The sequence below is a fragment of the Narcine bancroftii genome, chromosome 5 (genome assembly GCF_036971445.1).
Source record: "Narcine bancroftii isolate sNarBan1 chromosome 5, sNarBan1.hap1, whole genome shotgun sequence".
Classification (NCBI taxonomy): domain Eukaryota; kingdom Metazoa; phylum Chordata; class Chondrichthyes; order Torpediniformes; family Narcinidae; genus Narcine; species Narcine bancroftii.
In genome coordinates this window covers 40,964,999-40,981,914 of record NC_091473.1, presented here as the reverse complement: position 1 = coordinate 40,981,914, position 16,916 = coordinate 40,964,999, and the positions used below count along the sequence as shown (strand labels likewise).

General features: G+C 41.3%; 1 protein-coding gene across 1 annotated transcript in view; it reads left to right on the top strand.

Annotated features, from left to right (window-relative positions):
- The first annotated feature begins 226 nt into the window (after nt 1-226).
- stab1 (stabilin 1) overlaps nt 227-16,916 on the top strand; it is a 240,380-nt gene continuing 223,690 nt past the window's right edge. Inside the window, exons 1-3 of the mRNA XM_069937203.1 lie at nt 227-1,116; nt 3,500-3,633; nt 12,402-12,520. Coding sequence (XP_069793304.1) covers nt 1,030-1,116; nt 3,500-3,633; nt 12,402-12,520 — 340 coding nt within the window. The 5' untranslated portion in view covers nt 227-1,029. The remainder of the gene's footprint in view (nt 1,117-3,499; nt 3,634-12,401; nt 12,521-16,916) is intronic.

The window sequence follows — 16,916 nt, the reverse complement described above, 5'->3', positions numbered from 1 at the left end:
AGAGAGGACAGAAGTACGACGTATGCAATCCTGGGTCGCATCGAAACTATCCAAAACTTTCCAGATTTGTCCAATCAAAAAGCAAGACAACCCTCGGGAATATTTTATGACCCGAAGATCGGGAATTCTTTAACCAAACTTACAGACCACTTCCTGAGACGGGCAAGAGAAACATTTGCAAGCACAAGTTATTTTCTAGACAACAAAGCCTCAGTGAACCATGGCTTTACTGCAGGAGAGCCAACATGTGCAAACGCATTTTCCCCCTGCTCTGTTACTGATTTCATGAAGGAAGTGAAGATGGAATGTATTATTGGGGTGAGAGGCCAGCCTTTTATCACCCTGATCTAAACCCAACGTGAACCTCGCAGGGAGACTGACCAGACCGCGTTGGAGACTTCTCGCTCCAAGTCGGCTTTCTGCATGCGTTTTCTGTTGGTCTGGTGGCGAGGGAGACTGGGAGAGAGTGTCTGTCAATGAGGGAAGCCGGTGGATGAGGCATTGCTCTGATTTCTGAACTGCATGTTGCGAAAACAACCCAGAACCGCAGGACAAAATCCAGCACCGTGCATCTGGCAGGAGGAACGAGGTGAACACTTGCCACATTGGGTGCACCCCCAGGAAGGGAAATGACTCACCCCCCGAATTTGTGACATTATCTGCAATGCCACCGTAGACGTGGGCGGATTTCCGAACATCTGTCTCGCTCTGATACGGCAAAAGGAAATCCTGTTTTCTGGAAGACCTTTGAATGTTAATCCCTGGTCTTAATAGATTATATACATACACAGAAGCAACTCCTTCCGAAGCCGCGTTTGTCCACTTGGAAAACGAGCCTGGGTAGCGAGCTCGCATCTTCAATGCACACTTGCTTCTGGGCGCCGTGCAGATGAGAGCGTTGCCTCTCTGGGCTGTCGTGTGTGAGTCTGGCTATAGTGGGGTGTGCAGCCACGGTCTGCCAGCCGGAGAACCGACGAGCGCCCCAGGGCAGCCACAGCGATCCCACTCTGCACTGACGGATGCTGCAAAATGGAAAGTGTCCGTTCCTGGCGTTTGGCAGGGCTGCTGCTTTCCCTGCTGGTCACCCAGTGTCCCCGGGGTGCCGAGGGAGCTAAGGTAAGCAGCAAAGCCAGGGCTCTGTGATCCATTTCTGTCCTGCTGCTTTCTGCTTGTACGTCTGCGGGGTTATTTTTTTTTTGCCACGTTTTTCCAAATAGCGGCCGTTTATTTTTGCCCCGCAACTCTGTGTATTTAATTTTCACCATCGATGAGCTCCACCCCTGCGATCAAGATGGGGAGGGGTAAAAAAAAGTTGTGGCGAGACGTTGATCTAAAGTTTGCCTGGTAGTGCCAGGAAACCAGGCGTTTTCCGTTGCTGGTTCTGAGATTATGACAGTTCTCTCAGGATCCGCGATTATTTAAAGTAATACTCCGACGGATACTTTTTGGGCGATTCTTTGCGCTGAACTTGGGCTGCTAGCATTTTGCCAAGTCCAAAAGCAAGGTGGGGAAGGATGTGGGGGTGGGAGGAGGAATTGGAATGGGAGGTTAATAGGGGGGAAAACATTGATTAAAAGTCACTTAGTGTCTCTGTAGGGGGTTAAAGCCGAGGCTTTACACGGGTTTAATATCTTCGAAACACTTTTTTTAAGTTGAAAAGAGTGTGCAGTATTCAAGAATTAATAGAGAGCATCAAGTTGCAGTCAAGGAGAGATGAACCCATGATTAATTGCAATTTAGAAACCTCGAAGGACTCCGAACCAGACTGGTCACATCAACCCGGCTGGGTTTTAATTCCTCTTATTTGACTCAGCACATTGTTGCCCCGTGACCGACTGTGCATGTTTGTTTATTTTTCCTTTTCATATTATCTCCTTTTTTTTTCTTTCTCTCTCTTGTGCCCTGTGGTTTCTTTATCCGAGAAGCTGCAGTAAGATTGCAGCTGTACCTTGGACTTGTGCATATGACAATAAACATAATGAATGCATTGATGTATTGCAGTGAATCCCACTTCCCTGCCCCCATCCCGGACTCTCCCTTGATCCCCATCTCTGCAAAAGTAGTTTGAATGCCTGCAGCTACTTTTGTGTACTGTGGTGAACGCTTATACTGCAGTGGATTTTATAAGACAATTTAAGAAATATGAAGATTAATAATATACATATTACAGACGTCGATGTGATATTTAGAGGCCCTGGAGAGCGAAACCCCATCAGTGAGTTATTGTGGGTAGATATCTGATGAGGACAAAGGTCTTGGGTGATTGAAATATAGCTGCTTGTTTAATCATGTTTGACAAGGTCAATTGGAAACTTTGGGAATGTCAGCATTTTGCTTCTTCATTCTAATAATTTATCTGCAAGACATTAAAATTTTAACGAGGCAAAGTGATTAAATTGTCTTTATTGCTCTGGCTGCATGCAAGAATTGGATTTAAAACTGGTGTCCAAATTTTGATTGGACCATTCTCATTGTACTGGATTTGTGCCAACTGGTGGTTTAGATGATTTGGAGTTTAAAAACTTTTTACTGCTGAAACAAAGTCAGAAAGAGACAAATGTAATGGAAGTCAGAGAACACTAGACAATGAAGATTTTGCTTCCTGAACACTTTTAAGTGTATTTTATGGATTTTGAACTGCTGATCACGAAAATCATCTTAAGAATTTAATATCACATATTGGTTTTTTTGGATATAACCTACTTTTGTGAATTCTTGTCATATTAAATACTTCAAGCATCCAAAACAATAAAGTGCAAAATGTCAGTGAAAATTAATTTTCTGCATTTTCCCTTGGACTTCTTCCCTGCTGATCTTGGTGCAGTCACTAACAAACATGGTGAAAGGTTTCACCAGGACATTGTGACCTTTGAAAAGTATTATCAGAGCAAATGGAATCCATCAATGCGAGCTGACTTTTGTTAGATACTGACACGAGAGGCATCAGATGCTGAGTACAAATAAAAATCAGCGGCAAAACAATTTTACGTCAGATGAACTGATGCAATGTGTCAGCATCATTACGCGGTTAAACTTCCTAAATTCAATAAAAGTTAATTTAATGTTTCTTTAACTTCCTATATGATCCAACAAATCTGAAATTATCTTTGTGTTCAGCTTGAAGTGGTCTATTGTAATGCCCTTTTTTTTTCAGGAAGCAAACCTTTTGGGGAAAAAAATTGTCGAGTGTTACTTGAGTTCAAAGGTATTTGCTTCATTAAATGCAATGCAAGTAGTTAGCTGGAGAGAGCTAACTACTTGCATTTGCCAAGTTTTATATGTACAATCAGAAGATAATAAATTTGAACTTGAAAATATTAATTCCTCATGCCTTTAGATTGGGTCATAACTGCATTTGTGACATTCAACTAGGCATCACAATTCTCCTGGTCGAGACAGTGGTTTGTTGCCAGCAATCCCGAAGTTGAAAATTACCAATAACTTCTCCAATGCACAGCTTTTAATTCTCTTCTCATTTCCCATTGCACCCTGCTTGTAGAAACGCCAGAGATGCAATGAGCAGATAGAGCTGTTGACGGCCACAACCTGTACCTCCTGTGCAATAAGTCAAAATCTTTTCTGCCCTCGAGGCTTCCAAAAGATTGGACGAGGCTTTGGAATACAAGACTGCAGGTAATTTCCAACAATATCAACCAATGAAGTTTAGTTTACACACCATAATTTGCCTTGATAAAACTCTAAAAGCATGTTGAGTAAAAGGCATCACCTGCTTACAGCAGGATAATGCAACTGGGGGAATACATTCCTGTATATTGCAGCTTGGCTTGGCAAGGCCCTGGTTGTGATGACGCAGAACCAGATGGGTTAGAAATTGGGATGTACAAAGGTCGTTGTGGCACCACAGGAAAACGACATTGCCGAAAACTTGAAAATTGTTATCATTGAACTTAAGATGTGGTGGGGGGGGGGGGAGAAATTTTCAAAATGACACACTCTTGGGCACAAGGTTTCAATACCTGCCACAGAAAAAGGTGCCACTTGTTTCTTAAAGTGAGAACTCTGTTCCATAATGGTGCTAATAACATTTTCAATAAAATTGGTTTGTTTTATCAGTGGTTCCTCATTTTATTAAGTTTAGGATTTATTTTTCTGTAGATAGTCTGGCATATTACTCCAAGCTGCCACTGGCAATTAAATCTCATCATAAGTGCATAGTATACTCCTCAGCAGTGGTGAGAGCTGTATGTTTTAGATTTCAGATTTAGATTACAAATTTATTGTCAGAGTACACACATCACATACAACCCTGAGATTCTTTTTCCTGCAGGCGAGGCAGAATCACCACATTGGAAGGGAGAAGAAATAGTTCTCAATGGACACATGTAAACAAATAAATGCAAACTGATAACAAATGTAAACAAACTGTACAATACCAAGAGAATAAAAAAATAGTAGCATGCACAAGTAAGAGCCCTTAAATTAGTCCTTAATTGAGTTTGTTGTGGGAGAGGTAGCAGCTGTTCATGAACCTGTTGGTGTGAGACTTGTGTTGCCTATACCTCTTTCGTGATGGCAGAAACGAGAACATAGTGTGTGCTGGGTGGTGTGGATACTTGATTATTGTTGCTACTCTTTGATGGCAGCGTTCCCTGTAGATGTTCTTGATACTGGAGAGGGTTTTGCCTGTGATGTCTTGGGCTGTGTCCACTACCTTTTGAAGGGCTTTATACTTAGGGGTATTGGTGTCCCCATACCAGACCATGATACAACCTGTCAGCACACTTTCCAACATGCATCTGCAGAAATTTGCCAGGTTTTCTCGTGTCATACCAAACCTTCACAAACTCCTGAGGATATAGAAGCACTGTTGTGCTTTCTTTACAATACCATTAGTGTGCTGGGTCCAGGAAGGATCCTCTGAGATGGTGACTCCCACGAACTTAAATTTGCTCACCCTCTCCACTTCTGATTCCCCCAATGATCCCTGGATTGTATACCTCTGGTTTTCCATTCTTGAAGCCAACAATCAGCTTTTTGTTTTAGTGACATTGAGTGTGAGGTTATTGCTGATGCACCATTCAGCCAAGTTTTCAATCTCCCGCCTGTATGTTGACTCATTGACTTTCTTTATACAACCCACTACCGTGTAGATGGTGTTATAGTCATACTGAGCTACACGGTTTAGATGTAAAGTGAGTAGAGCAGGGGGCTAAGAACACAGCCCTTCGATGCTCCGGTACCGATAGAGATTGTGGAGGAGAAGTTCTTACCGATGTTCTGATTGTGGTCTGGAGGTGAGGAAATCCACGAACCAATTACAGTGGGGTGTTGAGTCCCAAGTCTTGGAGTTTGCTGATCAGTTTTGAGGGGATGATGGAATTAAATGCTGAACTGTATTTGATAAAAAGCATCCTGATGGCTTTGTGTAGAGCTAGTGAGATGGCATCTGCCATAGACCTGTTGCAACGATAGACGAACTGGAACATATCCATGTCACTGCTCAGACAGGAGCTGATATGCTTCACCACCAGCCTTTCAAAACACTTCATCACTGTTGATGTAAGGGCTATTGGTCGATAGTCATTAAGGCAAGTTACTACACTCTCCTTGGAGAGTGATTGATGCCTGTTTGAAACGGGTGGGTATCACATCCTGCTGGATGAGATACTGCATTGAAGATATCCGTGAACACATTGGTAAGTTGGTCAGCAAAGATTTTTAATACTCGGCCAGGTCCTCCATCCAGATCAGATGCTTTCCTCGGATTCACTCTCCTGAAGGATGTCATCCTCAGATACAGACAGGAGGGGATCATCAAGGAATGTGGGGTGAAGAGGAGTGGTTCTTCTCTGTTACTGTTGTCAGATCGGTGTAGAAGGCATTGAGTTCTTCTAGGAAGGATGCTTTGCTGCCTGCCACTGCACTTCATTTGATTTTATAGCAGATTGTCATTTAGTCCTTGCCACAGCTGTCGGGTGTCCTTTGTTGTTTCCATTTTCATCTGGAATCTCCACTTTGCCTGGGAGATAGCTTTTTGTAGCTTATACCTGCTCTTTCTGTACTGATCTTGATCACTGACTTAAATGACTGTGATCAGGCTCTCAGCAGGTTCTGGATTTCATTGTTCATCCAGGGCTTCTGGTTGGAGTAAATCCTGAATGATTTGGTGGGGACACACTCATCCACAGCTGTTTTGATAATGTCATTGACAGCCCTGGTGTAATCATTCAGCTCCTCAGCTGAGTCCTTGAACACCAGCCAGTCCACTGACTTGAGGAAGCCCTGTAACTGTTCTTCAGCCTCCTGTGACCACCTTCTAGCTGTCCTGATCGCTAGATCCTCTCATTTTAGGCTCTGTATGAAGGCAGAATAAGTATAGCCAAATGATCCAATTTGCCAAAATGCACTCTCGGGAAAGAACAGTAGGCCTTCCTTATCTGAGTGGAGCAGAGATCGAGTGTGCCAAGATATCTGGTGCAGCAGGGTACGTGCTGGTGGTAAGTTTGTAACAGTTGGTTCTTGGTGCACAGAGTGCAAACTGATACATTCTTCCCACAAGAAAAGTCATGAAGATTTGTTATGCTTGTGAGACACCATTAACAATTTTACAGAAGATGGCCTGTTGTAATTGAATGAAAAGACTTCAATGGAGTCTTTGGTGTGTAATAATGTTTACTACAACAATAAGATTCCTTTCTACCTAAAGCCCATGTCACAGATGCCAGAATCTATCATAGTGCGCAGTCCCTTCACCTCTCCGTCCTAAAATGAACAATAAGCTCCTTGGGAGATAAGATGTGAGAGAAGTGCTTGTAAATGTAGATTCATGGATTCAATTTATACCACAAGAGGAGTCATTCAGGCTATTGTATATCCTGACTGAAAATGGAGTTAGATTTAACTCAATCCCACTTTGTGGATTTTCATTCCTTGGCATTGTGACAGCACTTCAAATGCCTGTCCAGGTATGTCTTAAGTGATTTCCTTTAGCAGCACTCCTGGTGCAGTGTGATTTACCTACAAATTGCCCCAGAGCAACTTGTCACTGAGTTAAAACCCAAATTCCCTTTCAAATATCATTTAAATTTCCCTCTGTTTCTGCTGACAATTATTTTAAGCCTCTATCTCTGGTTTTTGACCTCTTTGAGAGAAATAGGTAATTCCTATTCACCTTGTCTGATTTCATCAGCTGCAACTGAGTCTCCCTTCAACCATTTTTGCTACAAGGAATAACATAACTGAAAGTCTGGAGTCTAGGAAACATCCTTGCAAATCCCATCAACCCAGGAGCACCCCAAGGCTGTCTGCTTCGTTCCCTACTCTATTCCCTGTACATTTGTGACTGTCTGCAGCCAAGCTCCACTCCAATTCAATCTACAAATCTGCTGATGGACACCACCGTTGTTGGTCAAATAAATGAAAATGATGAGTCAGAATACAGGATGGAGATGGAGTGCCTGGTTGAGAGGTGCCAGAACAACAATTTTGCTCTCAACGCCACCAATCCCAAGGAGCTTATTGTTCATTTTAGGACGGAGAGGTGAAGGGACTGCGCACTATGATAGATTCTGGCATCTGTGACATGGGCTTTAGGTAGAAAGGAATCTTATTGCTGTAGTAAACATTATTACACACCAAAGACTCCATTGAAGTCTTTCCATTCAATTATAACAGGCCATCTTCTGTAAAATTATTAATGCTGTCTCACAAGCATAACAAATCTTCATGACTTTTCTTGTGGGAAAAATGTATCAGTTTGCACTCTGTGCACTGAGAACCAACTGTTACAAACCCCAAACTTAATCACCTGGAAGGAAAGTCTTTGCAGCTCTTTGGTTTTCTGGCCACGGAAATAGAAATATTAATAACGATATAAAACCAATGTTTTGGGCTTGAGCCCTTCACCAAGGAATGAACAAAATGTAGAAGTGGCCCATGCGTGCATTTTGTTCATACCTTGATGAACGGCTCAAGCCCGAAACATTGATTATGAATCTTTATCTTTGCTACATAAAGTTCACTGATTGACCTGCTGAGTTTCTCCAGCATTATGTTTTTGCTTCAACCATGCTGCCTGCAGACTTTCGTGTTTTATAACAGAAATATTGATAAGCACTGATGAGTGTTATCCAGACAGTAGGCATAAAGATAACATTGTGAAATCTCAGCACCTGCATGATTGTGTTGGTTGCCATAAGCTCCAACAAGATGGTACCATGGAGTCGAATAGGTACAGCACAAAAGCAGGCCCTTGGGTCTACAATGACCATCAATGACCCATTTATACTCTTTTACATTCTAAATAAAATCCCACCTTTTGTATTCTCTCCATACTAACACTAGAGGAAGACCCAAGCTGCTGTGTGTAATTTCTTGCTGACATCACCAACTGCAGGAACATTTCCCAATGTTGCTTTGGCGCAATACAGTTGTGTGCAAAAAGACAATTTTGCTGCTTTTAAAACAAATGTCTCGCAGATGTTGTAGGTCATTGATTGTGCCATGCTATATTGGATCAAAAAAACATATTTGTGTCCACACATATATTCATTTATCGCTTGATATCAGCAACTTTCTTCCATGTTTGCAGCTGGGCAAAATCAAGATGATTGCAATGATATTGTAGTGTTCCTCATTTGGATAGTATACTGAGGACAATGGTAATCAAGGAAGGAATGTTTTATTCTGGCTTGATGGTTGCTGGAGGTCAAACATATCAGCCCTTGAGTATCACTGGAGGGGTTCAAAAGGGCCCTGTGGTACTTCATCAATTGCCTTTCCTCCATAATGAGATGAGGTCATCAGCAACCAAGTTCGATTCGATTGGTGACTGCCCAGAAAATGAAGGAGACAATGTTAACATGCAATGATACCTGGACAACTTTCAGATGTGAGCTGGAAACATTCATGTCAGAGAATTGAGTATCTAATCACCCACCATTGACTTTCAATGGCAGAAACATTACTGGTTTCCCACGACCAGCACCCTGGAGGTTATTGGAAGTAAAACACCAAAGTTTGCAGACACCATGGTTGAAATAAAAACACAGTGGTGGAGAAACTCAGTCGGTCAAACAGTGTCCTTTTCTAAGAAAAGATAAAAGTATATAAATAATGTTTCCCCTCCCCTCCCCCTCATCATTTTGTTCGGACATCTGCCAACAGTTTGTCAATATCTTGATGAAGGGCTCAAGCCCGAAACATTGGTTATGTACCTTCATCTTTGCTATATAAAGTACATTGATTGAATTGTTGAGTTTCTCCAGTATTGTGTTTTTCTAGGAGGTTATTGTTCATCCAATACTTAATTGGACCAGCCAGATTAATGCTGCTCCTCTGACTGGGTCAGGATCTGGGTATCTGCAGTCAATAACTCAATTCCTAAGTCCCTGAAGCCTCTCTCACCTGGTAACACGCAAGTTGGGAATGTCATATAATGTTCTCATTTTAGTTGAATGAGTGCATCTCCCACAAAGGACAAAAAACATTTTATGATGGGTAAGACAGCTCACTTGAATGGTACCCTAAACCACCCCACAAACCCCTTCTCCCTGGCTTTATGCATAGCCTGGTATAAAGCTCATCCTGCTTCTGCCCATTATCCTCAATATATGGATCCACTTATCACCTTCCAGTATCAGTGACATCTTGTATCTCCATATCAGCTTCCAGTTCTGACACTCTCCTCAAATCTGGCTCCATCTGCCCTTTTTTCTCTCTTTAACCGTCTCTACCTATCATCAACCTCGTTTGACCCCCACCACCCAAACTGGTTTCTTTTGCTTATCCTTCTCCTACCCACCTGCTTCCACCTGTTGCATACCACCCCATGTCTCACCCCTCCCTCTCACCTTTTGTATACTGGCGACATCCCCTCTCAACTTTCAATCTTGATTTTGGATCTTGACCGAAAATATTGACCATCCCTCTGACTCCACAGATGTTGCTTGACACCAAGTTCCTACAGCAGAAAGTTGCTCCAAGTAGAGTCTGCTTCATCTACAAAAAATGCACTGTAGCACCTTGCCTGAATTACTTGATTAAAACCCAAATTCTCTACCCAATATCATTGTGGGATTAATCTCACCATGGAAGATGACTCACCACATGTTTGTCAAGGCTAATTGGAAATGGGTAATAAGTGCTGGTGGCACCCCATATCCTACGAATTAATATAATATATTGATTTGTAAGTTGTTCAGATCTGATTGGACTAAACTTTCCTTAATGTACTCTTGGCACTTCACCACATATTGTTTCATGGAATTGGTTTATTTGCAAAAACAATCCTACAAATTAATAGGGACTAAAAACTCATCCAGATTTTGCATACGGTAACAATTTAGACATTAGCTGAGATTGGAAGGTATATGTTAAAGTTGAGAATAAAACATCTTTGATAATTTATGGTTTTATTACATGCTTATTTTGTAATTATTATTAATTTTGCAATGTTTTGTTAGTGCTTTCAATGTTTTATTTTAACAATTTAATAGTTTACTGTACAATAGTTTGATAATGAGACTGGGATTGTACTACCAAGCTTTTTGTCACTATATCTGGCAAATTATTTTCATCCTTACTACTTGGCATACTCTGCCATAAGGTTGGACAATGTCAAGGCTGCTGTTCAAAACGGATTAAATCACACTCCAGGAATTACTTTGATCACTGTTTTTTGATGCAAGTTGAAGATTTTCCTCAGTTGATATTTCTTATAAAATTATAGATGTGCTTAATGAAATACTGATCATGTGATTGCATAATTCCTGACCTCTGAAAATCTCTCAAGCTGCTCTTGTCACAAGTCAGATGGCGTGTTGACAATTCAGTTATTTGGTTGCATCTTTCATGTTTCAAGGAGTACTCATGATAAAGCGTTCACTTGATTAGTCTCTCTACCACTGTATTCAACATCCTGTGGCCTACACCACTGGCCAAGGCGTACTACGCACTTCGAAGTCAGAGTTCGACTCAGCAGTACGCGGCTGCAGCACCCCATGTGGAGCTAGGGAAGCAGCCACACCCGTAGATCAGAGGGGCTCACTAATTGGCCACTCCCCGGATACCACAAAACAACCAATCCCAGGAAGCAGATCATAATGCCACCAATCGGGTGGCATGATGATGGCAGAGATGGGCTTCTGAGCCCTTTATAAGCAGAGGTGCCAGCCCAATAAAGCAGTGTTGAATTCACTCCAGTAGTGTGTGTCTCTTTGAGCATAACCTCTCCAGCGCAATCAACCACTACAATCCAATCTTTTGCGACACTTTTCCCTGCCTGTTCATGGCCCTGTGTGAAGGCCTCTAAGCATTGTTATGGTATCTGTTTCTCCCACTTCCCCTGCTTGTGCAATCCAGGCACCTCCCATCCACTGTTTTTTTTTTTAAGGAAGTCTCATAAATTTCCTTTAAATTTCCCCCCTCACCTTTTAAATATATGCTGTCTAGTATTTGACATTTCCATCCTGGTTCAGAAAAATCTGGCTACTTACCCCTCTCAGAACCTTATAAACTTCCCTCTCATCTTCCCTCAGCCTCCTGCTCCAGTGAAAACAATTCAAGTTGTTCAACTTCTCCCAGTAGATAATGATCTCCAATCTAGACAATGCCCTAGCAAATTACTTCTGTACCTTCTCAACATCCTTCCTGTCGTGTGGCAACTAGATTTGCACTCTGTACTCTAAATGTGTCCAAACCAAAGGTTACAGATGCATTGTGATGTCCTGACATTTATACTCAAAACCTTGGTTGACGAATTCAAGTGTGTCATATCCCTTCTTTGCCACCCTATTCACTTTTGTTGCCACTTTCAAGGAGCTACAGACATGTTCCCCAAGATCACTCTGTACACCAATGCTCCAAGGAATTCTGCCATTTACTGTAACAATTGATATGCAATATCACCACAAGGAACCAACTCCACACCATCAGCACAAGGGGACTGTAATGGGCATCAAATGCCACGTAACATCACAACCTGTGTGAAAAATTGTGGGAGTGGATGCCAGGCACTGTTTCTTGGGGTAGAAGAAATATAAAAGGTAATTCAATTGTTTTTTTTTAAATTTGAGCTGTTGATAGTAGAAGGCTGAATCATAGATGAAAGTTTTGGTGCATCATTGGGAGATGGTTGACTTGTAGGACTGAGTGTGATGGGAAAATGCAGAGTTTTCCATTTGCTTGTATGAGAGCTGTTTTACAGAATGACATTCATTCTTCGAAATACCCTGCTTAATGCTTTCTCTAAACCTCAAAAAATCAACTCAGATCAAAAATGACTTAATAGTTTTCCTCTCGAAAAGACTTGTACTTTAAAAGTACACTTTGAAAAAGCACATTGACATATTGTTCTTGTTTAGGAAAATATTGTTAAGTATACATCTGTTCTTACCAGTATTTTAATGATTTTGTTATTTATTTCTTATTTAATTTGAAAGATTTTCTGTGGACCTGGGTGGCGAACAGTTAATTACGCAAGCGGGTTGTAGACATATGTGTAAGAAAAATGTCACAGTTTCCAAGTGCTGCAAAGGATTCTGGAGCCAAGATTGCCTAGGTGAGTAATAAAGGTCAAAAATTGCCAGCATTTCCTGCTAATAATGATGAACCAAATTATGCGTAGTTTACATTTTAATAAGTTGCATTGATATGCTTGGGAATTTCATTTTGGAAGTAAACACACCAAAATGCTGGAGGAACTCAGCCGGTCTTTTCAACATCTGTAGGAGACAAAGAGATATTGCCGATGTTTCGGGCCTGAGCCCTTCTTCAAGGATCAATCAGAAAAGGCAGAAGCCGGATACATCAGAAAGTCTCAGAATTCAAACAATGGGGGAGGAATCCAGACCAACCAAAGGTGTTAATTGGATGTGATGAAGGACTAGGTGAGAACTTATTGCATCTGTGCGAAAGGAGTTAGGGAAGGGAAAGATGACAGGGGAAGAAGGGGATGGGGGGGGGGGTTAATGAAAGCTAGAGATATTAATGCTATCTTGTTGGAGGGTGTCCAGTCGGAAGATGAAATGTTGATCCTCCTATTTACGGGTGGTCTCCGTCTGGCAGTGCATGAGACCATGGACAGTCATATCGACAATGGAATGGGATAGAGAATTGTAATAGGTGGTCACTGGGAAATTCACGCTATTGCAGCAGACAGAGCTGAGGTGCTTAACAATGAAATCTCAATTCATTCATATTCATTTAACACTTTTGTTGGTCTGGATTCCTCCCCCTTTGTTTGAATTCTGAGACTTTCTGATATATCCTGCTTTTGCCATTTCTGATTTTTCATTGAAGAAGGGTTCAGGCCCGAAATGTTGGGAATATATCTTTAGCCCCTTTCACACTTGCTTCCCACTAAATTGGCCGTTCAGTGTCCTGGGATGGGAATGGGGGTTGGGCTTTTCACACTTGACCACTCCTAACTGGGACACTGAATGCTTTCACACTTGCAGGAAGCCATCCACCGAGTTAGGGCTGTTCTACCTTCTACTGGTGATGTCATGATGCATCAAACAATGGTGTTGGACCTACCTTAAATCCTGATCAATGTATTATGATTTTATATTTGAACAAAATTAATTGTGCCTAATTATAATATAGTCAAGCTTTAGGTACAGCACAGTATGAGCCCTTCAGCCCCTATTGTTGTGGTGCTGACCTATATAAACCTTTATAAAGGAACGTGGGAACGTGCTAGCAATAAATAGCAAGAGTGGACAATTTTAAATAGGGTGGGAAAGTTGCTAGCGCTATAGTGCTCAATTTATAGAGCATGAGAAAGTTTGTGGCACTATAGCACATAATTTATACAGCGTGAGAAAATTGGTAGCACTATGGCATAAATACCATGGCTCCCCACAGAATGCTATGCTGCCGAGAAAGGGCTGTATGTATGGCTGCATGCATGGAACATTCATGGAGGGGTTTCTCTGCCACACAGCATTCTGGGAAGTGAGGTCCACCATTGTTTTTCCCCCACTATCTTTATAAATTGTGTGCTACAGCGCTACCATTTTCCCCACATTGTTTAAAAATTGTCTGCTATTGCTATTTATTGCTGTTTATTTCCTTTCTCTCTCTCTCCTGCTGAGACTTTCACGCGGCAAAGTTTATTCTTTAATTTTAATCTTTTTTCCTTCACGTTCCTGCACTCACTACAAAAATTGGATAATTTTAATCCCACAATGCAATGACCCCTTTCACACTTGCCTGCTTGCAACACCAGCATCTGCAGACGCTCTGGATTGTACTAGGGGTAGAGGCCATCAATCCCCGGCACGAGATTACATCATCTGTCGCTGACGTGGAGCTGATTTTACTTTCACACTAGACTCTTTAAAGGCCAATTGGCGGTTAATTCCTGGGATCACTTGCAAGTGTGAAAGGGTCTTTTGTCTCCTATGGATGCTGAAAAGACCAACTGAGTTCCTCCAGCATTTCTGTTTGTTTACTACTATCACCGCATCTGCAGCCTATTGAGACTTGTAAAAATTATATTTAAAGTTTATTTTTTGTGTAACTGTGTGTTATAACCTGAATTGGTTTTTTTTCTGAATAACATGGCAAGTTCAACATCCCTTAATTGTTTCATACAATAAAGTGAGATTTTGAAATGTGTCAAAGGCTACATATGAATATTTGGTTTGATTAGAGTTATGGATCTGCCCACCAATTACACTGGTCAACAAAGATTTTGCTTTCTGAACAATATTTTGGTGCATTTTAAGAACTTTGGCCTGCTGATCATGAAAATCACCTTAAAATCACATACCAGTTTTTAGATACACCTTATTTTTGTGATTTACTGTCATATTTTAAGTCTACTAGTATATTGCCCTGAAAGCAAGCTGTTTTGGTCAGTTCAAGCATGCCTGGGGATGCACTCAGTGCAGATGCTATGCAAATGTTGTCTTAGGCTTCGGCATACTTGGTCCAGGTAGATGCAGACAGGATATAAAAGCAGTTTACATATACAGATGCTGTGCATTACATTGATATAGATTGAATGCATGTTGATGCACATGTTCTTCAGGCAAAAACATAGTGATTGTACTTAACAATAACATCTATTGTCTTCAGGAAGATTCAGTTCAGCAGAAATGTCTTGTCAATGTTGCATCAGCTGTGATCCATTCCATTTGTGGTGAGGATACACTTAAGTCTCAAAGATGTAGCATGACTGCACTTATTAAGAAAACCTATGAGCTCTACTTTGGTTGTAAAATTGGTGACTGAGAAAAGCTCTGGGCTCCTCACATTTGTTGTGCAACATGTGCAGTCAACCTGAGAGCTTGGTCAGCATCAATTAAACAGGCTAAATTCAATAAAAGTTAATTTAATGTTTCTCCAACTTCCTACGTGATACAGAAAATCAGACATTATCTTTGTGTTCAGCTTCAAGTAGACTTTCACAATCCCCATTTTTTAGGAAGCAAACCTTTCGGGAGAAAAAATTGATATCCAGTGTTATTCTTTAATTTGAGGTTCACAATGCTGGTCTGTTTGTCTCATGTTTTTGATTATTTTAGTGCCTGCATTAAGCATTGTTAGTCCCAGCAAATCAAACTCATTCCATATTTTGCAGGCCTATTTTTACAATACATGTTGGTTAGTGAGGAATTGTTCATGGAAAGGATGTGGCTTCCTATTTTTCCTTTATACTTTTTATCTTGATAAATTAGGGCAGCATTGGTGAGAAGTAATAAAGAGTTAGCATTTCAAATCAAAATGCAAGGCTTTTAATCTGAAATGTTAACTCCCATTTGTTGAAAACACACGGTATAGAAAGACGGTGTCTGTTTATCTCAGATTTCCAGCATCTGCAATTTTTTTGTTAACTGGATTGTTTCTGTGTATAGTCATTATTGGCCTATTACTGATCCCAGATACACAGGGCATTTTTAAAAATAATATTTCTCCAGATGTTGGAAATGTGAAATCAAAAGGGAAAATGTTAGAAACATTCATCATGTCAAGTATCATCTATGGAAAAAGAAAGATTGTTATGGTTTAAAGTAAGACCATGAAGAAAGGACTTCCTTATGGCCCAACCATTTCAATTCCACAGCCCATTGCCACACTGCCATATCTATCCATGGTCTCATGTACTGCTAATTTGAGTCCACTTGTAAATTGGAAGAACATCACATTATATTCTGTCTTGGCAGATGACATTAATTTCTGTTAACACCCTTCCCCAGTCTCACTCTTTCCCTCATCCCTCGGTCTTCCTTCCTCCAACACTCCAGCCCCTTCCATCTCCTATCTGCCATCTCTCATCTGTGATTCTTTCTCTCCTTCCCCCTGCTAGCCTGTCCTCTTCAACACCACCTCCCCACCCGCCTGTCTTTTTATTTGGTAATCTGCCTGATTTTTGGCAACCCCGAAGAAAGGTTCAGGCCCAAAACGTCACCTCCCATGTGCTTTCTATGGATGCTGCTGCATGATCTGCTGAGAGTCTCCACCACTTTTATGTATTGCACTGGATTCCAGCACCGACAGATTTTCCTGTGCCTGTTTGTCTGAGTGGGAACTAAAGTAAACATGAGTGTGAAGTTATAAAGAAGTGGCGGAGGGATGGAAAGGGTAAAAGAAATAATTGTGACAGGGTGAAGCCAGGGTTACTGTGGGACAAGTTGTAAAGGTCAGCCAGTTAATTGGGCTTTTAAAGGGTGAAGAAACTCTTCTGGAATGTGCTGTCAGAGGAGGTGATGGATTCAGATACAATTACTGTGTTTAAGAGGCATTTACACTGACAATGCTCCAAGTGCTCTGTGATTAGTAAAGGATTACTCAAGGTGGTATGTGAGTGGGAAGAGAAGCTGAGAACCACTGCTCTAGACCCAATTGTTACTGAAATACTTGAGAGAAAATATCATTGGTCCATTTCCTTTGGAGTTATGAAACCATGCACATAATGAGTCAATTAGTCATACTTTTTCTTTCCACTC